Source organism: Moschus berezovskii, chromosome 7 (assembly GCF_049115385.1).
Source record: "Moschus berezovskii isolate FMDL1 chromosome 7, NW_MosBer_1.0, whole genome shotgun sequence".
Lineage (NCBI taxonomy): Eukaryota > Metazoa > Chordata > Mammalia > Artiodactyla > Moschidae > Moschus > Moschus berezovskii.
The window spans coordinates 116,078,009-116,100,750 of record NC_142466.1 but is presented as its reverse complement, the minus strand read 5'-3'; the positions used below and the strand labels follow the sequence as shown (position 1 = coordinate 116,100,750).

The 22,742-nt window shown below is 45.9% G+C and overlaps 1 protein-coding gene across 1 annotated transcript in view; it reads left to right on the top strand.

Moving 5' to 3' along the window:
- BRINP1 (BMP/retinoic acid inducible neural specific 1) overlaps positions 1–22,742 on the top strand; it is a 203,860-nt gene that overhangs the window by 35,061 nt on the left and 146,057 nt on the right. The window contains exon 2 of the mRNA XM_055427959.2: positions 20,836–21,103. Coding sequence (XP_055283934.2) covers positions 20,886–21,103 — 218 coding nt within the window. The 5' untranslated portion in view covers positions 20,836–20,885. The remainder of the gene's footprint in view (positions 1–20,835; positions 21,104–22,742) is intronic.

Genomic DNA, 22,742 nt, shown 5'->3' with positions numbered 1-22,742 from the left:
CAATCTCCATAGTCCTCCTTTAAAGAGAAGTCTGCCTCGCTCCATTTTCATAGAAGCGGGTACCCGTCCTCTTCGACTTTCTCACCTGGCTTCTTTTGTATCACACTCATCCGAGAAAAGAGAGCCTTCCTCTCTCCTCCTCATGGTCTCTCTCTCTCTTTCTCATCTTGTCAGATGAACACATCCCATCTGGTCTCGACTGCCTGCGATTCACCCCCTGCATACAGAGTAGATGGTTCTGAACCTCCGAGGGTGGGCGTGTGCCTTCACAGACCTGCCTGGAGGAGGGCAGACCAGGAAGGGCCAGGCTGGCAGCGTCAACTTCAGAGAACTGCCTTTTCAAATCAGTACAACTGCTTTGTTCCCACCTCTGCGTTTGACTGCGGCAGGCTTGCTCCCTGCTCCCCAGCATGGCACAGCACTCACGCGCTCGCCTGCATTTCGCTCCCACCCTCAGAGGCCAGCCTCTGCATGACGTCCCCAGTGTGTTCCCCAAAGTCCCAGATGTCTCTCCACCCCTCACTCACATTCGGGATGATTGCTCTCAGAGTAAGGAGGAGCTGAATTTGGGAAGTTGGTATCACCGGGAATGGTTCTTATGCTGAAACAAAGCAAAACCTTACCCAAAAAAAAAAAAAAATCAATGCCTGTAGGAATAGGAGAGGATGCTTGGAGTAGTGAAAAGTGTCTACCGGAGGAGGCAAGAAGTCTTGGTCTTAATTCTTGGTTTCTGCTATTGACTGGCCATGGGACCTTGGGCAAGCTTGGTTTCCTTTTCTCAGGAAATGAAGCACTTGGACTTGATTCTCTTTAAGGACCTTTCAACCTGAATAATTCAGAGGATGAAGAGGACATTTCTGATGGCTGTTCTTTTCAATTCATTCATGACATATTGATGTGCCAACCAGGATCCTTTTACCCGTATGTTTTAGCCTTAGAGAGAACTGTCCTCCTGGAGGGCAGGCAAGGCTCAGGTGAGACTCATTGGAAGCGCTTCCTGGCTGCATGAAATCTTAGTGCTTCCTAAGCAGAGCTCTTTCCCTTCTTTGTGGACCATCAGGAATAAGTTTAACATCACACCGCGCAATGTTAAGATTCCTTGTGCCCTGGAGATAGAAGGCTGGATCAGATGTCACACTTGGGTCCCCTCCCCACGTTAGGAGAGTGTTAATAATCTCACAAAAAGCCAGTTTTAGGTTTATGGATGTCAGTTACCTCATCCATTAGCCTGACACCTAGCACACGAAAAGTATCCAGTAAGGAACTGTTGAAGGAGTGAAAGTCGCTGATGCTTGACCATAGCGTGGCATAGCATGCCCGAGTCAGTAAGTCCCTTAGGGATCAACTTAACACCTCCCCTTTCTGCACGGACAGACTGAGGTGCACGGTCAGGATGAGAGTGGACCCAGATCACACACGGAGTCAAGCCCAGCTGGGCCTGGCGCCCGGGCACCCTGACCAGGGCTTTTGCACCAGCCACCTCTCATGGCATCCAGCACGGCGACTTGGCTCCTGCAGTCTCACGTTAACAATTTCCAGAGGCCCCTCTGGGTTTTGTGTAAATGATCTGAGCCTTCTGGGAGAAGCGCAGCTGGAGCTTTCTCTCCTCCTGGCCCGGCTCCTTCTGTTGGTCTCTGTGAAGAGACCATTATAATTTTCTCCCGTGTTCCAGCAGCGCACGGCCACCCCATCACTCACTCTAACAGACCCTGCTGAGCACCCACAGTATATCTCGAAGCCATTTTCTGTTTGGAAGTCAGTGGCGGTCAGCCAACATTTCGGTAATATTTGCTTTCGTAAGGCTTAGACACATCAAATCCATTCAGTTCCTCAGACTCTATCTCTCTTGTCTGCCATAATTTCCCCTCATCCAAGGCAAGCCAGGATTGACCGTGGTTCTCGCTTTCCTCTTCCCTCCTCCTCTTCCTTCTCCTTTTTCTTCCTCTTTCTCTAAGTTACTTCTTCATTTCAGTCATGAAGAATCATAGCTCAAGACAGTATTAAATTTGGAAAAAATAGAAAACAGCTAAGCCAAACTTCCTGATTCTAGAGCTGCAGAGACCAGATTCCAGAGACATGGGGATACCAGTTACCCTGTGTTGATAATAACCTCTGCAGTGGCATTAGGAATGGGGTTAGAATTCAAGCGTCCTGACAGCCTAGTCCAGAGTCAGTTACACTTCATAGCATCCTCTAATTTACCCTGCCTCAGGCTTTATCTGCGCTGATGGTTCTGGGACTGAGGTTGGATCCAGGAGGGAGAGGGCCACCATATTTGGGTTACCTGCTTCAACTCTCTGAAACTCAGTTTCTTTGCCTCTGAAGTAAGGACTGGATTCCATATCCTGCAGAAGATACAGTGTTGTGGGGCTCAAATGAGGTAATGTGCCCCCTCAGTCCCAGAGTGTTTTATATTATATATATACATATATATATACACACACACACCCATTCCTGCTGCTTGCTATTATTAGCATTCTTCCTTGAGCGGGGACTTTCAATGGTTCAAAGCTGTGTTTATTCTATAGTAAGCATCTGGGGCATCCTGGCAAGGAAGCAGGTATGGTATTTTGGGGCAAAGAATCTCTTTTAGGAGCTCACCCATTTATCTCTCTGCCTACCGTGTGCTAGGCCCCAGGCCCAGCAGGGCAGCAGCCTCCTTCTGGGACTGCATTTAAAGCTGCCTATGTCAGGGAGTGTGCCAGCTAGAAATAGACCAGGCATTTCCTTTAGAGTTTTACAAAAATGGATCCTTTGGGTCAAAGTCTCCTTAATCTGCAAAACACAAGCTGTTTGCCTGACTTGAGGCCTCAGCAGACTTCCTAGGTTTGAAGGGGCTTTGGTATGGAAAAAATGGTTTGTGTTTTGAAGATTAAGGGCCCTTTCATCCAAAAGATGCAATTTTTTTCTTCTTTCTTCAAGCTCCCAATGAAACACCTTGTTCCTTTCTGGCTCAAAACCTACAAGCCTCCTTTCTTATGCATAGATGGATTAAGTTACACTACACATTCACAGCCTCTGAGAAGGAAGGGACCTCAGTGAATACTTCATGGCCCTTCCTTCAAGACTAGCCCTCCTCTTTTACTCCCAATGTGGGCCCATCATCCATATAAATACATTAACATCATCTTTTTTTTTTTTTTTTTTTAAGACTATAGCTTCTGGGATTTCACTGTCAGAATTTATGATGAAGACTGGAGCAGAGAGTGCATTTAAAAACAGTTCTCGGACTCACAGTCCACATTAGCTTAAAGATGCCAGCCTGGGGGTCAGATTCCCCAGCCCAGTAGCTGACAGCACGGTGTGGAGTTAAGAAGCTCAAGTCACACGTAAAACTCTGACTCCTACTGTCCATGATGTGACTTTGAACAAGATACTGAGTTCCACTAGCCCTCAGTTTCCTTATCTACAAAATGGGAATACTTAGAGAGTCCGTAAGCCACTCTTGCCTTTATCCCCCTTCCCCTACTCTCACCAATTCAGTGCCTTTAAACAACTGACATTTATTATTAAGCTCATGCATCTATAGGGAACTATAGTCAATATCCTGTAATAAAGCATAATGGAAAAGTTCATGCATTTGTGGGTCAGCTAGGGGCCCACTGATCTAACCTAGTCTCACTGATCTAAGCTGGCCTTTTCTTGCTCCTTAAGTTCAGCTGAGGCTCTGCTCTAAGCTTGGCTTGGCTGAGGCATGTTGGCTGGACTTCATCCTCCTACTGAAATACCCATCGCATTCGTTTTGTGGCAGTTACAGAAGCACAACAAGTTAAGCAGAAACCCGCAGGGTCTCTTGAGATACAGGCGAAGAATTAGCGCAGCATCAATCCTGCCTCATTCTAATGGCCAAAGGGATTTACGGAGATGAGCCCAGATTCAAGGAATGGGGAATAGACTCTATCCCCTTTAGTAGAAGGAAGATGGAAAATGGAAAACTCCATGAGGAAGTGCCTGACTATAGGGAGGGGTGATCTGGGGACATTAATCAGCTCAGTTTAGTTCAGTTCAGTTGCCTCTTTGCGACCCCATGATGTCCACAAATATTAATGGGATAGGGATGTTATCAATACGATGCCTATCCCATTGATATTTGTGGATGTCAACTGAAATAAAATTTAAAAAGTCCTTGACACAGCTCCTGTCAAACACTGAAAGCTTATAAATTACCTTCATCATGATCATCAGTATAGGAAGGACTCAAAAATGGTGGCTAAAATGATTAAATCCAGATTTCCTAAATATAGCAACAGAGATGGGAAAACAGATGCTCAGAAAGGTAATGAAGCTTTCTCAAAATCACACCGTGGGACTAGCTGAGCCCTTAAAAATCAGACAGTGCATTGTCTTTGCTTTGGGATTTGGGGACAACGGGAAGGATCCTGATTCTAGCTCATGGTAACACGTGACATCCCAACAATAGTGGGGCCTTTCCTAGAGGTAAAGAATGCCTCAGAGGGTCCTGCTCATCCCCCTCCCCCACCAGCACGGTAGGTATTCAGTGTGCATCATATTCACCTGGAACATTTATTAAAAATGCAATTTGTTTTGAGAAATAGCTGTTATCTGGTAGGGTTTTGTGTGTTGCTAGCAGTAGAGCGCCAAACTCATGCTGGATTAAAGTTAGGAAAATAGAAAAAGGAAACCAAAATAGCACATGAGTTTTGAGACGATGGGAAATTTCTGAATCTTCCTGGTCCCTGCTTCGCCTCACATTCAATGGGAGTAATCAAGCTTCCTCAGAGGCTTGTTTGGAGGGCTCAGTGAATCCCGTGTGTTATATTAAAATGACTTACTGGCGTTCCCTTTGTTGTTATTTTTGTTTAGTCACTCAGTCATGTCCCACTCTTTGTGACCCCCTGGACTACAGCCTACCAGGCTCCTCTGTCCATGGGATGGATTCTCCAGGCAAGAATACTGGAGTGGGTTGCCGTTTCCTTCTGCCTTGGTGGATGTTAATTTCTCATTTCTGGAATGGGAGGTGTAAATCTGTGCCCTGTATATGTTAAAAGTGGCTCTGAGATCAAACAGGGGCTTGACGAAGCGTCATGAAATCTCGCTGGAATGCAAGGATGGAATGAGGAGAGCCTTAAGAGAGACAGTGCTTATCGTCTCCAAAGTGACCATGCTTTTTAAAATCTGTAACTGCTTAACTCAGCACCTGCTTAAGCCCTCAGATGTCTGTTCCTTGCCTTCTTCTTTGGGTTCCATGATTGTCAGAGACAAGCAGCAGTTGCCACAGTCCTTTTAATTCATTCTTTTAAAAAGCATCATGTGCAGGAATAAAGCCATTGCACAAGAACCAGCAGAGCCCCAGAGCTTCTGTCTAAATGGATCCACCAGGAACCTTTCATCTGCTTTCATTAGTGACCTGTTGAAAACATTAAGCCAAGGGTCAGAGATTTGATGAGTAAATGCTGAAATTTAGGTTCAGATGGAAACTTCAGTGTTTTATTTATTTGCTCCACTGAGTAATAAGAATAGATTAGCCACAGGGAAGAATTCAGGGTCATTAACTCAGCAGAACACTATTTATTTATTGAACAATTATATTTTGAGCACCTGTATGGCGCTGGTTCCCATCTTTGGCGTCCCTTTCTGACTCTGGGATATTCAGTGTGCTTCTGTGGGGAAGCAACGTCCTCTTACTCATCCGTGTGCTCCGGGTGGCATTTAGGTTAGCGATTTGCACCCAATAGGTCAGTTTAAATGATCGGTGCCTTTTGCTCACACTAGTCCCGTTACCTGAAATACCTTCTTCTATTAAGTCCTTTTTTTAATTTTTTCTCCCTTCAGCTGGAAACTCTTAAGCCTTTAGAGCCCAAGAAAAATCTCAGAACCCCTGAGAAGCCTTCTTGAACTGGCGGCGTTTGAGTTATTGTTTCCCTCTCTTTGCCCCAATCTCACTTCATTCACTATTCTGATAAAACACAACCCATTGTTTTGCAGTTTGGGGTATATGGATCTATCTCCCTACCAGCTTATGGCTCCCTAAAGCCATGGACATGTTTTTATTTTATTTCTTTATTTATTTTTGATTGACAGTGGTCGGTGCAGAGTTTGGCACTCCGCCCCAGCCCCAGACCTCATGCTGCTCTTTCAGTCAGCACTAATTTCCTTTCGCGCCTATATATATATTTTTTCTTTTTAAAATTCTGTATCCATTCTCTGAGTTTATAAATACAAAATGGATAAACAACAAAGTCCTATTGTACAGCTCAGGGAACTATGCTTAATATCCTGTGATAAACCATAGTGGAAAAGAATATGAAAAAATAATGTATATATATATGTGACTGAATCACTTTGCTGTACAGTGAAAGGTAACAACAACATTACAAGTCAACTATAGCTTCAGTAAAATAAATTTTATAGAATCCTCATCCTTCCATTGATGGCTTCTCTCCCTGGTAGAATGAAAGCAGAAGCATTGACTGCTGCTTTTTTGATCTTCTTTGCCAAGCACTCTACACTCCATGCCTCTATTTATTTGCCTCCATTTATTCATGTCCCATGCATGCTTGATCTCTTTCAGTGAATCTTCAGTTCCCATCAAGGCAATGAGAACCTTCAGCCTCCTCTGTATTCTCAAGTCCAGTAGATATGTTAGGTCATTATGTTAGACTCCTCTGGAGCGTTTCCAAACTCGAGAGCCTTCTTAAGTATTTCTGCTCCTGTCCTCGTCGGTGTTACATCTCTCGATTCTCCCCTTCCCCGCTTACCATCCCTTCCTACTCTGGGTCATAGGGTCCTTTCCTCTTCCGTCTGCGTGACCGGGAGCATCACTCCACATTTGTTTCCATGACTGTTGAATCACACGTGCTTGTGGCTGTGCTCATCCGGTTCTAGAGCCCTAACTCTTGCGGGAAGGAGGACCCCTCCTGGGGCCTGAGAGTGGACTCTCGTCTAACTCTTGTCTGCCACTTGGCAAAGAGTTGTCTGAGGAGACACACTTGCTGACAAAACTCAGACATTTTTGGGAAAGGGCGCCTGTGCAGAGGGCAGTAGGGCAGGGAACCCAGGAGGACTGCGGTCTCTGGTTTTATGGGAATAGGATTCGTTTCTGGGCTTTTTGGCCGATTATTCTAACTCGGGTCCGTCCTGGTGGTGCACGCGTTGCTCGGCCAAGATAAATGCCAGTGCGAAGGATTCTGGGAAGGGGCAGGCCATGTTCGCTCTTTCCCGAACTCTTCTGGTTGGTGGTGGCTTGTTAGTTTCATGTTCCTTACTGGACCTCCTCGTAAAATAACTGAGGCCAATGGTTACCATGGTGCCTGGCCAGGGAAGGTGGTTTCAGTCAGCGTGCTTCCCTTAATATAACTACCCCTAGCTCACGTTGATTAACAAACTTCCACCCTTATGTCCTGGCCTATCTTCTGATTTGTACTGAATGATTCTACAGCCTATTGAATGTTCAGGGGATACCTCAAAGTCAACAAGTCCAAGGGGAAACGTCGTTATGCACTCTAATCCATTGATTTTTCATTACCACTTATTATCATGGATGACACAGTCATCAACCTATCATCAAACCAGCCTTGGGAGTCATCAGAGACGCTGTTCTTTCCTAACTCGACTCTCCCAGAGACCCACTGTGCTGTGTGCTTAGTTGCTCAGTCATGTCCAGCCATTTGTGACCCCGTGGACTTTACCCTGCCAGCCTCCTCTGTCCACGGGGATCCTCCAGGCAAGAACACCAGAGTGGGTATCCTATCCCTTCTCCAGAGGATCTTCCCTATCCAGGAATTGAACCGGGGTCTCCTGCGTTGCGGGTAGATTCTTTAGCAGCTGAGCTACCAGGGAAGCCCAGATAGTTACCAAATCTTACTAATATTTCAATATTTTGACCTTTCTGTATCTCAAGTACATTTTCTTTATAACATGTCTCACTTGGACTATCATAATGCATGCATGCATGCTAAGTCGCTTCAGTTGTGTCTGAATCTTTGTGGACCATAGCCCACCAGGCTCCTCTGTCCACGGGATTCTCCAGGGAAGAATACTGGAGTGGGTTGTCAGGCCACCCTTCAAGGGACCTTCCCAACCCAGGGACTGAACCTGGTGTCTCTATGTCTCTTGCATGGTAGGCAGGTTCTTAATCACTGTGTCTCCTGGGAAGCCCAGACTATTAAAAGAGCCTCCTTAGTTTTATCTTTGTCTCTTCTGAAATCTGTCCACTACCCCATTGAAAATGAAATTCTGAACATAGAATTCTTCTGTTTAAAAGACTCCATTTGCTCACTGTAATCCCACAGGGCTCACCATTTGTGCCCACCATATGATTGGTTCCAGTTCCTAGGCAAGGGGAGAAGAATCTTTGTCTTCAAGAAACTGGTTGTACATAAAGATATGGTTATTTTTTTAAAAAGGAACTTAATTTTAGTTCTTCTGCTTCATCTCCTGCCAGTTTTTGCTTAGAAGTTGCCACTACAGTGACTTAAAAATGCTTGTAGATTTTATAATCACAACAAAATCCTTCATTCCTTTTACATGCTTCTCTCCTGGCCTGAAATGTAAGCCCCCCATTTAGTCACCTCACAAATGCCCCTCTATTTTCTTAATCTTCTCCTGGATGACCTTTCCAGGAAGCATTCTTGGAGATCCTAGCTTGGGGCTCCATACTCCACAGAACACTGTTTTTGCCCTGTTACATTATTTTTAAATTATCCATTTTTTGTGTCCACTTCATATTCTGGACTGTGAGAGCTAATAGTAAGGATTCAACTAATATTTGTTGGATTTTACCAAATTGGCTTAGAAAAGACATTCCAAAATGTTAATTTCACTTTCCTTTTTGAAAGCTCTCCTGCAGAGACTGCTGACAGTTTTGAAGGAACACTGAAAAGGCAGCTTCCTTGAATTTAGATCTTCACATTTCCAAATGTGACTCCAAATGAAATATTTATTAAAAAATGCTATACATAACTTACATTGTTAATTTAAAGAATGGTATTTATGATCCCTGCAAACAACAGGAATTCCACATGTTTCTCTTTTCTTCCAGGTTGTCATGGCCCTTTCCTAGATTCAGTATTTCCAGAAATTTATACCTCCATTGACTTATCGGCCATTCTATTCATTAACATATTTGTAATTAGTGTTGTGATTGTTTATGATTGTCAAAATAGGAATACTATAATCAAGGATGATGTGGGTCTTTAGCTTAGTATATTAAAGCACTGAGTCAAAGAACTTATATCTGGCTTAGGTTGAAGTTGTTGTTTAGTCACTAAGTCACGTCCGACTCTTTGCAGCCCCATGACCGCAATGTACCAGGTTTCCCTGTCTTTCACTATCTCCTGGACTTGCTCAAACTCATGGCCATTGAGTTGGCGATGCGATCCAACCATCTCGTCTTTTGTCATCCCCTTCTCTTCCTGCCTTAATCTTTCCCAGCCTCAAGGTCTTTTCCAGTGAGTCAGCTCTTCGCATCAGGTGGCTAGAATATTGGAGCTTCAGCTTCAGCATCAGTCCTTCCAATGAATATTCAGGGTTGATTTCCTTTAGGATGGACTGGTTTGATCTCCTTGCTGTCCAAGAGACTCATGAGAGTCCTCTCCAGCACCACAATTCAAGAGCATCGATTCTTCGGCGCTCAGCCTTCTGATGGCCCAACTCTCATATCCATACACTACTACTAGAAAAACCATAACTTAGTCAGCAAAGTGATGTCTCTGCATTTTAATACGCTGTCTAGTTTTGTCACAACTTTCCTTCCAAGGAGCAAGCGTCTTTTAATATCATGGCTGCAATCATTGTCTGCAGTGATTTTGGAGACCAAAAAATGTTGAATCTGTCACTGTTTCCACTTTTTCACTGTCTGTTTGCCATGAAGTGATGGGACCAGATGCCATCATACTTTACTTTTTTAATGTTGAGTTTTAAACCAACTTTTTCATTCTCTTCTTCCTCCCTTATCAAGAGGCTCTTCACTTTCTGCCATTAGAGGATCATCTGCATATCTGAGATTCTTGATATTTCTCTTGGCAATCTTGATTCCAGCTTGTGATTCATCCAGCTCAGCATGTGTTCTGAATTCTGAGTATACAGCTTAGTGTGATGTACTCTGCATGTAAGTTAAATAAGCAGGATGACAATATACAACTGTGATGTTCTCCATAGGTTGAAGTTAAATTCTGCCATTTTTAAATAATCTGACATTGCAAAAATAACCGTATTTTTTTAGGAAGATTCAGCATTTTATCATCTGCACAACAGAAATAATGTTATCTATCTCACAGGATAATTTTGTGAATTTAATGCCGTGGAGAACATGAAACAATCTTGTGTGATATCTATCAGCAGCTTATAGTAGGTGCACGGCAGTCATTCACTACCCTTACTCAGGCATTTAAGTGTAAGGTGAAGCCTGGGTGCCCATTGTCAAAGTGGGCCCTGGGGATGGACATGGTAAGGTTCAGGAACAGAGTAAGCACAGGCAGTGATGCACGATGAGTTGTATGTATTCGGTCAGTGCGGTCGGGGGGGATCTGGAGGACAGGGTGATTTGAGGGTGGGAGGTGGGAAAGTTAAGTAGAAAAACTGAGTGTACAGAGGATCCAGCCTGGAAACTTTAAATGCAAGACTAAGGGGCCAGGCAATCAGTAGGGAACTGTTGAATCTGCCAAATTAGGGGTGTGTCATGGTCATACGTGTATTTGGGAAGATCACTCTGGTAACTAGAGTGGTGCTTAGGATGGAGGTGCAAGAGATATATGAAGCAGGAAGTCCAGTAGGAAGATGGTTAGGACCGTCCAAGTGAGAGAGCCGTGTTCAGATGACAGGTAGCAAGAGAGTACGGGTCTCTGAAGTAAAGTATGCAAGGAGAAGGAGAAGTACAGGATCGCACTGAGGCCTACAGAGGAGGCAGAAGGATAGGATTGTCAAAAGAAGCGGATGGATGTAAACAGGAAGGAAATTGACTCAATGTGGAGATGGCAGCGATGGTGGTCTCGGTGGCGGAGGTGGTTGAGTCAGGTGAAGAGGAATTTAGGAAAAGTCTCAGGCTTCTCACAGGCTTCAGTGTGGATCATGAGAGGAGGAGATGGGAGAGCGATGGCTTTATTTGGGATACTTTGAAGAGTCGATGGGATTTCCTAGAGATATAGATTATGTGATTGAAAATAATATAAAATATGCAAGTTATGACACTTATTACAGTGGTTTCTGGCTTAAAAAAAAAAGTGTCTATTTTCGGCTGTCCTGGGTCTTCGTTGCTGGGTGGTCTGGTTGCGGCGAGCAGGGGCTGCTCTTCAGTTGCGGCACTGGAACTTCTCAGTGGCTTCCTTGCTGCAGAGCACGGGCTCTGGAGCACGCGGGCTTCTATAGGTGCGGCTCCCAGGCTCTAGAGCACAGGCTCAAGAGTTATGGCTCACAGGTCTAGTTGCTCTGCAACTTGTTCAGTCTTCTCAGACCAGAGATCAAACTCATGTCTCTTGCATTAGCAAGCTGCTTCTTTCCCGCAGAGCCACCAGCTGAGCCCCAGACAACATAACCCTAAACTCCATACCACGAGGCGCAGATGAGTGCCAGGGCATCCCAACGCATGGAGCGTGAAGGGAAAACGGAGCCCAGCTGCCTCATGTGGTAGGGCTCCCATTCTTCATTCCAGAATCACTGATGACTTGTGACTGATATTTGGACTGGTGTTGAAAGCAGCTAACAAACACATCACTAGAAGTGCTGGTGTTTTTTTCTAACTGGAGTTCATTGGAGTTTTACATTGAGCTGAGCATTGACTTAAGTGTTTTAATGCATGAAATCTTGACTTTTGGCCGAACAGGATTCATAGAGTAAAATCAGGAGAAACAAACAAACAAGCAAAAATCTTAATTCTTGTCTCATCCTGTTTAAACTTACTTTTATCAGGTTTCCTCTGATATTTGGATGAGAGTTAAGGCAGGTCCATGATTTTTCCAAATTACGTTCAGTGTTTTTTTAACTCAGTTCCACTTCTCATATACAGTCTCAGTTCAGTAACTGAAATTTCCATTTCAGTGTATTACAACAAATAAATCGAATTTTATTTAAAATGGAAACTTTGCTTTCCTCCCAGTCTCTCCTTTCTTCTTCCAGCTCATGATCCTGTCTCGTGCCCGCCCTCTTGTCCGCCTTGATCTTGGTTTCTTCAGAGTGCGGGTTTTGGTCAGAGATGGAGAGATAAGGAGGTTGCAAGAGCCTTCCTTGCCTAGTACTTTTTTGACAGCTTAGCATCAGTTCTCTGAGGGCTTAGCAGGTGTTCGGTGCTAACTTTTGAAATTTCAGCGTTTGTGGGAGAATATTTGGAGCTTTCTTTCTTCCCTGAGATCTCTCGCTGGTGATTCCTTTGATAGAGGAAAATGCACATCGCTTCGGCTGCTTGCTGATACTCATTCCTTGGGCCCTTGATAAATGTCAGGGCAATTCCAGTTTCCTCTTGCTGGTGTCACCTGGAAAAAAAAAAAAAGCACAACCTTGAAACAAGAGTTTTATTTTATTTGATGTACAAAATAATGACTTAAGCCTACCTTGCAGCCTCTCAGCTCTGAAAGACCACTCCAAAGAGATAAGAGAGGAGCCAGGAAATATAGGAGTTTTTGTAACAAAGGTCAGGTGGTTGGAACTTCAAAAGATTCCTGTTAATTAAAACAACAACAACAGACATAGTAAGTTAATGAGTTTAAACACTTCTCTGTGCATGGGAAGATGCAAGAGTCTGGGCTTATTGAAATCATCCCTTTGACATGCTCCTTCGCTACCTAGGGCCGGTATTCTGTTCCTGTCCCGTACTGAGTCCCCCTGGGTGCACAGACGGGGGTGGCTGCAGTGGAGAACTTGGGAGGGCACCCTGTTTGTCTCTGGCCTTTCCAGTGTTTCCTCGGGGCTCACTGTTGGTTGGACGGCGGGCGGCTATAGTGGCTTGACGGTTGAGCATCCTTTGTTTCCTGATAACGGCAGGCAGCATTTTCCATTCACACTGGCATGCCCTTTCCCTCCACTGTGGGGTCTGGGGCAGCCTCTCCTGGCCTCTGTTGCATGTGGCCCACTCCCAGTTGATGGGGACACTTTCTTTTTACTCAGGATCTCAGCACGTACTTTTATGTGCAGTCTCTACTCTGCCACCAGGTTTCAGCCCTCTCTTGAATGTCCCCCTGTAGAATTCTCCTTTAGATTTCTGCAGTGTGAGACAGACACCCATCTGCCATATTCCTCCAAGCTCCTGGGACAGTTGTCATGTTCTCTGTGGGGTCTTGCTGAAGCTGGAGGTCCAGGGCTTCTCCCGATTCTCCCCTGGGGCTGTGTGGGGCGAGCAGGAGGTTCACAGAGGGTGGGCCACTCTCCCTCCCACTCCACTGGTAGTCCCAGCACCTCCGGCTGCCATCCTGTGGGTGAGAAGTTAAGAGTCTCCGCACCTCCGGCTGCCATCCTGTGGGTGAGAAGTTAAGAGTCTCCGCACCTCCGGCTGCCATCCTGTGGGTGAGAAGTTAAGAGTCTCCGCAAGTGCGTTTGGCTACCTTTTTTACAAGTCCTGGAGAGCAGTCATGTGCTCTCTTTAGAATACAATAGCTATTATCTTGGTCTTGGCTCAAACCTAGACTAAAATAATTGTATTTGAAGTCCTCTTTAATTCTTATCTGAACCCTGCAAGGCACTCATCCTCCTATTGCTGCCTGGATTTTACAGGTGAGGAAACTGGAGGTGATGGGGTTCATTCATGCGCTCAAGGTCACCCAGCTTTGAAGGTTTGTACCTCCTGGAGATGTCTCATCTGAAAGTGCCTCAGGTTGACCCAGGCTCAGGAGGCAGGCAGTGTGGCTGATCTCCGATCTGGTTGTCAGCTCGGGGCCCCGGGATGGGGGATGGACCTGGCCTTCCCTTCCATCTTCTGGCCCTGCGTGTGGGCCCCTGCCCAGCCGTGACTGTAGAGAGCTCCAGAGGAGGAGCTGGTGACTCTAGAAAGCTCCAGAGGAGGAGCTGGCGACGGGCTGCTGGAAGGCTCTGCTCCCCTGTCTGCCCCCTGCGTGCGTGCTCCTCAGAAGTAAACAATTTGCCACGACCACGATCAGAGGACGTGCTCTGTGTGGGGTGAGCCGTTCCTCAGTGACACGGCAGGCTTATATACAGCGGGGCTCAGGCGATGGCCCCGAGAGCTTCAGCCCCATCAGCAGCTCCGCACCACCCGGGCACCTCGCAGCAGCCAGACTGTGACTCGCAGAAGGTCATGGGCGGGTCAAGGACAGAGCTGGAAAACAGAACCAGCCTCTCTCCGGGTTCTGCAACCCCGCGGCAGGATGTTCCTCTTATGAATGCTGGAGAAACAGCAGCGCTGAACTGCATAGTTCTCTGGGACATGAGGATGGAGAAATGTGGCTCGGAGCAGGGGGGAGGTTTTGTTTTAAATGAAACAAAATGTCTGTTTATTTTGAAGGGAGGGGCAAGTGCTCAACCAGTGATGGGGAGAGTGAACCGAGTTCTTCAAAGGTTAGTAAAATGAGGAGAAGGAGTCTTTAAAACATGATGCAAGTGAATTTATATACAAAACAGAACTAGACCCACAGACAGAAAACACGTTTATGGTTCCCCAAGGAGAAGGGGAGGGCATAGATTAGGAGTTTGGGATTAGCATATAACTCTACTATGTATAAAACAGATGACAAACAAGGACCCACTTAAAGCACAGGGAACTATCATCAATATTTTCTGGTAACCTACAAGGGAAAACAACCTGAAAAAATATGTGTATCAGTTCAGTTTGCTTCAGTCGTTTAGTCACATCTGACTCTGCGACCCCATGTACTGCAGCACGCCAGGCTTCCCAGTCTACCACCAACTCCCGGAGCTTGCTCAGACTCATGTCCATCGAGTCGGTGATGCCATCCAACCATCATCCCCTTCTCCTGCCTTCAATCTTTCCCAAAATCAGGGTCTTTTCCAATGAGTCAGTTCTTTGCATCAGGTGGCCAAAGTATTAGAGCTTCAGCTTCAGCATCAGTCCTTCCAATAAATATTCAGGACTGATTTCCTTTAGGATGGACTGGTACATGCACACACATACACATATACATATATGGTATGTTTAACTGAATCAGTCTGTTGTACACCTGAAACTAACATGACATTGTAAATCAAGTATATACTTCAAAAAAAAAAAAAAGATAAAAACAAGGAGGTGGATGAGAGTGACCTTCTTAGGTAGTGTCACAGAGCAGAAAAGGCTTGTTTGAGCCCTGTCCTGTCCATTAAAAATAAAACACCATCCATATGTGTAATTTTAAGATTTTTGCAACCCCATTAAATATTTAGAAAGAGATGAAATAAACTTTAATAATATATTGTATTTACAATATAGTACATTCAAAATAGTACTATTTCAACATATGACTGGCTTCCCTGGTGGCTCAGTTGGTAAAGAATCCACCTGCAATGTGGGAGACCTGGGTTTGATCCCTAGGTTGGGAAGATCCCCTGGAGAAGGGAAAGGCTACCTACTCTGGTATTCTGGCCTGGAGAATTCCATGGACTGTAGAGTCAATGGGATTGCAAAGAGTCAGACAGGACTGAGTGACTTTCACTTTCACTTTCAACACATAACCATTATAAAATATTGGTGAGGTATTGTGCATCCTGTTCCTCTAACTCTTTGAGACCTGGTGGTGTGGATTTATACTTACAGCACATCCTGATTTGGAAGAGCCACATTTTACCTGCTTGATAGCTGCACATGGTCAGTGGCTTCCTAGCTGGACAGCAGGTTGGCTTGTCCGACTGGCCAGCTTTGTGGTGTTGGGCCAGTTGCTTATTGCTCTTGGACCTCAGTGTTCCCTCTCCCCACATGAAAAATGGGAATCACAGCCTCAACCATATTGCAGTGAGGTCACATGGGTAAAGCAACTGGTGCGTGTTTCTGGCACATGGTAGACGCTCAGTTAATAAACAGGTGATTGCCTCCTCCAGCTGACCTGCATCCCAATGAGATTCTAAGCTCCCTACTGCTGCTGCTAAGTCGCTTCAGTCGTGGCCGACTCTGTGCGACCCCACAGACGGCAGCCCGCCAGGCTCCCCTGTCCCTGGGATTCTCCAGGCAAGAACACTGGAGTGGGTTGCCATTGCCTTCTCCAAGCTCCCTACAGGAGACTGAAATACAACTTGGTCTCCACAAACCGTTGCTGACCTTCTCTCTTTCCTTTCCTTCCACTGACATTTTCTTTTCCCTGAGGTTTTGCCTCACTCACTCCTTCACTTTCTTCGGGTCACCATCAGAACATCTTCATCCGAGTAGCTTTTCCTCAGCACCGTGTATGGAAGCGGTAGCCTCACTGCCGATCCCGTCTTAGCTGCCTTCGGTTTCTTTAGCGCTCTCTACGCCGCCACATGTACAGCCTGTTTGTTTGCTTCTCCCAACTGAATATTAAGGAAGCTCTGCTCACTATTTAATTTCCAGCTGAATATGTTAGTGGATGGATGAATGAGTATATTGAACATCCACAACGCTTCGCCCTTAGACTCTGTAGCCTGAAAGTGAAATACAGTCCTTGCTTGATGAGAGATTCAGAGGGAGACACAGGTAACTGCAGGCCCTCCATCAGCCCTCAAATCTCACTGAAGCCTCTGCCACCCTGCATGCTACCCTGGGCACACACCCCGTCACTCTGCCCTCTCCCACCTCTGAGACTTTCTGTATGTTGCCTGCTATGCTAGAATTCTCTTTTCCTCATCTCTTCTTACCAAAACCTCACATGAGCGAGTGAGTGAAAGTCGCTCAGTCATGCCCGACTCTTTGCTTTGTGACCCCGTAGACTATATAGAATTCTGCAGGCCAGAATACTGGAGTGGGTAGCCTTTTCCTTCTCTAGGGGATCTTTCCAACCCAGGGATCGAATCCAGGTCTCCCGCATTGAAGGCAGATTCTTTATCAACTGAGCCACAAACCAGCTCAAATACCACCTCCCCTTCAGGGTTCTTTCCAGATCTCTTGATTGAAAACCTCTCTGGCCTCTATTCTTCCACTGGACATTTTCTTTGCTTATAGTATTGATGATAGTATATTTCATATTAGAATTCCTCAGGTCTATTTGTGACTTTGCAAACTATTATGAATCTCTAGAGGACAGGATCTGATTTTACCTGTGTGTGGGGAGGGGAGGGATATATTGGAAACTATACATACTTTGTAATCAGATACATTAGTACATGAGTTAGATTCCTGAAAAACAGGACTTGTGAGCTTATTAAAGCTATTTAATGTCTCCAAGTCCCAAGGAACTCATTTGTTAATGGGAGAGCTGTACCCATCTCTTGAGAATCACTTGGACTGCAAGGAGATCAAACCAGTCAGTCCTAAAGGAAATCAACCCTGAACATTCATTGGCAAGGCTGTTGGTAAAACTGAATTTCCAATACTTTGGCCACCTGATGTGAAGAGCTGACTCACTGGAAAAGACCCCGATTCTGGGAAAGATTGAAGGCAAAAGGAGAAAGGGGTAGCAGAGGATGAGATGGTTAGATAGCATCTCCAACTCAATGGACATGAACGTGGGCAAACTTCTGGAGACAGAGAGGGACAGAGGAGCTTGGCGTGCTGCAGTCCATGAGGTCACAGAGTTGGACACAGCTTAGCAACTGAACGACAACAACACCATCCATCTCAAGGAAGAAACTTTTGTTAAGCTCTAGTCTGTACTGAATGCTTTAGCTACTGCCAAGATAAGAGACATTTTTTTAGATCCAAGTACATGATAGATGCTCCGTAATATCAAACTTGGGGCCCATATATTAACCCAAGTCTCTAATACAGTTGATGCTAATTTGGCCTTATTTACAGAAGAAGAATCACTGTGTCTGTCCTGATAAGACAATATTTAAGTAACGCAATACTAGTCCTTGTCCTTAGCCAGTAAGACGCCCATCTCTATTCAAATGCACCTTCTAGAAACTTTCGTTATCATTTGTAGAGTTCTGTGAATTATCGTGATTTTTCTGAGTCAACAGAAAGATACTCAGACTTCTTCCACGAAGCGCTCACCTGTGCTTGCAGAGATGTAGATTGTGCCATAGTCCCCAACTACAGAGAAGGTTCAGACACAGCTACTGAATTGTCTCAGCTCACCATCCTGCCAAGACAACATGGCAGCATGAAAACCAGGAGCTGGAAGACAGGAGTCTGGCCCAGTCAGTCACTCAGATGGTGACCTTGTAAGAAGGAGCTGGACTGGAGCAGGATTTATCAACATTTGCACCGCTGACATTTTTGGTGCAGTTCTCTTTGTTGTGGGGGGAGGGGCTGTCTTGTGCACTGTAGGATGTTTAGCAGCCCCTGGCTTCTACCTGTTAGATACCAGTAGCGTCCCCTCCATTGTGACAGTCGAAGAGGTCCCCTATGGGACAAAAGGGCTGCCAGAAGGGAAGCACTGGATTAGATCATCCCAATGTCTGTAAATTCTAGGGGCTGAGGTCTCGCACACACACGCACACACGCACACACACATACACACACGCACACACGCGCACACACACGCACATACACGAACACACATGTACACATGCTGCTCTTTCCTTGTCTAGCCTTGTTTCACGTTTAAAAGCTGCAGTGTTCTGAAGCCTGTTTCCTTGCAAACAGTCTAACAGCCAGGCATTCTCCCCTAGGTGCCCACCCCGCACCCACTCACTGAAGCCACGCAGAAGGGCTGGATGGTGACACGCTGTGATTTCGGTGTGTGTGGCTCCCCACCAGGATCTCTGAACAGTCGCCTCCACCCGCTGCTTGCCACTCAGGTGGGCTCCAGCAGACCATTTTGGCAGCTGGAGCTGTTACAGCTCTGCACTCCACATGGACGGCTTTGTTTTAGGATCTAAACAAAACTTGTGGCCACAGCTTCTGCCAGCCCACTCGTCTGCTCACGGGCCTCTCTCCTTTGCCCCTGACAGCTGGGGCCTGTGGTGCCAAGTAGACTTCTGCAGCTCCTCGTAATAGAATGGCGCAATCAGACCACGGAGGGTAATAGCCAATTGGGTCAGAAATTCAAATCTCTCTCCTTTTGCTTTTCTCTCCTTCTTAGCTTGACTTTCTTCCCGTTTTCATCTGGAAGAGTAGACCAATAAGAGATCATATTTCTTCACGTTTCTACATGGTTTCCCACTCGATAAAATGGTTTTGTCCTTGCCAGGTTTTTAAATGGTAGACGTAAAAATCTGAGATCTAGAGAGAGGCTATGACTGTTCAGAGTCAGACAGCCAGCCTTGTGTAGAAACAGTCTTCTAAAGATTCTTGCTGGTTAAAGACTCACAACCCCATGAGCAAGACGGACATAGAAACAAATCAGTGCAATAAAAGATCGTAAATACTAACATACAGTTATATAAGTGAACCACAGGGGCTGAAAGAAAGGAACAGCTAACAGCTTTTGAGAGGGACAGAAAAAGGAATGACCTTTGAGGACCTGGCCTCAGCTAGCTGGTAAGGATAAATAGGACTTGGCGTGGCAGTGGAGACCACAGGAGCAAAGACACTCCAGCAGGGGATGGCCGGACATCACCAACATCAGTGTTTATTATCACCCGTGTCTTCGTCATCACTGGTGCCATTTGTTGAGCATTTTCTAAAAAAAGTCAGGCCCTGCACAGGGCACTTGACGTAAATGGCGTCATTTCATTTCCACGCTAGTTCTGGATACAAGTGCTGTTGCTAACTACATTTTATAGACCGAGAAACTGAGGCTCAGAGAAGTGAAGTCACTTGCCTGAATATACACTGTTTATAACTGGTAGAACCTGCATTCCAAGCTGCCTTTCAGGGTAGAGTAAGATGAGCTCTCCTAGGATAAGTGGGGGTGAAGGACACAGACAGCATAATGTCAAGCTACCGAGTAGAATGATGACGTGATGATAAAAAGAAAACGTGTACACTTGCCCAAGTCCAGGCATGGCCGAGTGGTTCCTCTTCCTTTCTCCCCACAAGGAGCCCCTACCTAAGTCCTCCCTTAAGCATTTCTCCAGCATGGTGCCCCTCTGCTGTGCTACCACCCAAGAAAGAGGGGCCAAGATGCCACTAGTTCCTTGGCCTTTTGTTCCCCTTCTGAACACAAGATAGCCTTGAGGCTCAGAGACACTGACAGGTGGATTCTCCAGCTCTGCTTCTTTGGGGTCAGGGAGACTTTCCACTGGGCCCTGGAGAAGGGATTCGGATGAGCTCCATGAACTCTCCATCTGTAAGGTGTCCGTCCCAGATAGTCGTGATCATGATGCATCCCAAGACTTTGTGCAGTCCGTCAACTGATGATGCGAAAGCAAAGCCTGCGTTCACTGGGTGCATGTCTGTGGGAGAGCAGGAGAGAAATGGATTCTCACTTACTGGGTCCCTGCTGCGAGACTCAGGCTGTTTGTGAAGATGGCAGGTAGGGCAGAGACTGAAGCTCTAGCCCCAAGTCCCTTCCTGGCTGGAGGAAACTGTTTCTGCAGTCATTCATTTCACTCTAGCTGTCAACACAGACGCCCTGAATACCTTCAGTGTGCCAGGTGCCAAGTTTCGATGCTTAAGGCCGTCCTCCGTCTTGCAGACGAGGAAACTGCGTATCTAAGAGGCTCAGCAGTTTGTACTTGTCCGTCCATGTTCACACCACGTGTGAACAGCAAATCAGGAGTGCGTGCCCAGATGTCCGTAGACGCCGCCCTCTTAAGCAGAACTGCACTGGTGTTTGTAAGCCCTGAGCCAGTCTTCTGATGTGAAGTGTTATGATGAAATGAGAAGCATTAAAGACTCTTCTCCTTTGTCTCTCTCTCTCCCGTGTATTTTGCTTCCCCTCCCCACCTTTCCTCTCCCTCTCTCCTCCTCTTCCTGTCTCTCTTCTATTCCTGCCTTCACAGGACTCCTCAGAATGGAGCAAGAATGAGAGGAGAGAGGCCGGCAGAAAAGCATGAACTGGAGGTTCGTTGAGCTCCTCTACTTCCTGTTTGTATGGGGCCGTGTCTCGGTGCAGCCCTCCCTCCAGGAACCAGCTGCAGCAGAGCAACATGTCTCCAAGGAGTTTGATTGGCTCATCTCAGACAGGGGGCCTTTCCACCACTCCAGGGGCTATCTGTCCTTTGTGGAAAGACACCGTCAAGGATTTACAACCAGATACAAAATATACAGGTAAGAGCTGGGCTGAGCTCACCCTTGCCTTTCATTCTTTGAGCGCTTTGGTGGGGGTGGGGGGTGGGTCATACTTTGGCATGGACCTTGTGGTGTGGAGGAGTGTCTGGGCCAAGAATGTTATATACTTGCTCATTATGTATTTATTTTTCTGTTGATTCATTCTTCTCTTTTATTACGATGTGCAAGGGATTATCAGTGACGAATAAAAGTGATATATTGTTGAGTGCTTAATGTGTGCTGGGCCTGGTGCTTGGTACTTTGTATGCATCCTCTCATTGACAGCTTACAGTAACATCAGAGGTAGCATCGAGTTATTTTCTCCACTTTATATGGAGGGGGGAACTGGGCTTTCACCAGGTGGAGTAACTTCCAAAGCCACACAGGCAGTGAGTGGCAGGACCAGGATTCAAACCGTTGTCTCTGTGTGTCCAGTCCCAGACAGTGATTTTAGTCCATTTCATCAGGTGTAGGCTCTGCTGTTGTACAGGTCCTGGTAATATACCAGATGTCTTACCCAAACATGTTCATACATTTGGAAACAAATAGGGACTCCGTGAATAACTCTTTCTTGAGCAAGTCTGAACTGGTGTTTGGCTTGGAATCCAGTCACTCCCAAAGGACTTAGCCCAAAGCTCTTCTTTGAAACCATCTTATGGACGCTCCGCATCCCACTTGATAAGTCTCTCTTTGATACTCCCACAGCTCTCCACGCGTATGCCTCTTTAGTTGTCAACCATTCGGAGCTGGAGTCCATTCTTGTATTTCTTTCTCACCTAACTGGAAACTCCATGAGGCCAGGACTTACATATAATTCATTTCTGGATCCCCAGAGTGATTTTTGTTCTGCCTTGTATCGTAAGCACACAAAAAATGTTGTGGACTAAAATTGAAGAGTGCAGAAAACTCTCTAGAGCTGGAGTCTTTAGGATCAAGGGAGAAAGGCAGGGTCTGACACTGCTGTGCCTCTTCAAGCAGGAGTGCGAGGACAGTGGAGGAAAGATACTGACCGGCAGCTGGGAAGCCAAGAATCCAGACCTTGTGTCCACTGTGTATTTGACATGAAAGTGGGCACGTCTCCTTTGCGCATCGTGTGTCATGGTGGACTGGGGATGGGTGATTCATGAATTTGCTACCAGCTGCAGAAGGCTGTGACTCTGTGCTGAATATTCAGATCTCCATTTGAAAGTATGAGAGAAAGTTTACATCTGCTTCTGTGTTTAGATTTCACCTGTGCTTTTGTTTGGATTCCACTGATCAAGCAGAAGTCTGCCGTCGTCCAAGGAGCCAGTTTCTAAGATGCTTTCCAAAAGCTCTAAAATTAAGTATATAAGAGTGAACCAAGGTCACGTGGTTAATTAAATGATAGAGTTTAAATCCAGAAGTCAGGCCCCTGGTCATCTAGTTATTTCTTTCTTCCTTTATTTAATCCTCACATAATTAATAAGCACCAGCTAGCGGCCCAGCAACTGTGTTTAAGGCCCGATGACACAGTGGTAAGTAAAGCAAACATGGTCCTTGCACTCAAAAGAGCACGTTAATCGGACACACAAACACACACACACACATACACACATACACAGACACACCACACACACAGACACACCACACAGGCACACCACACACACAGACATACCAC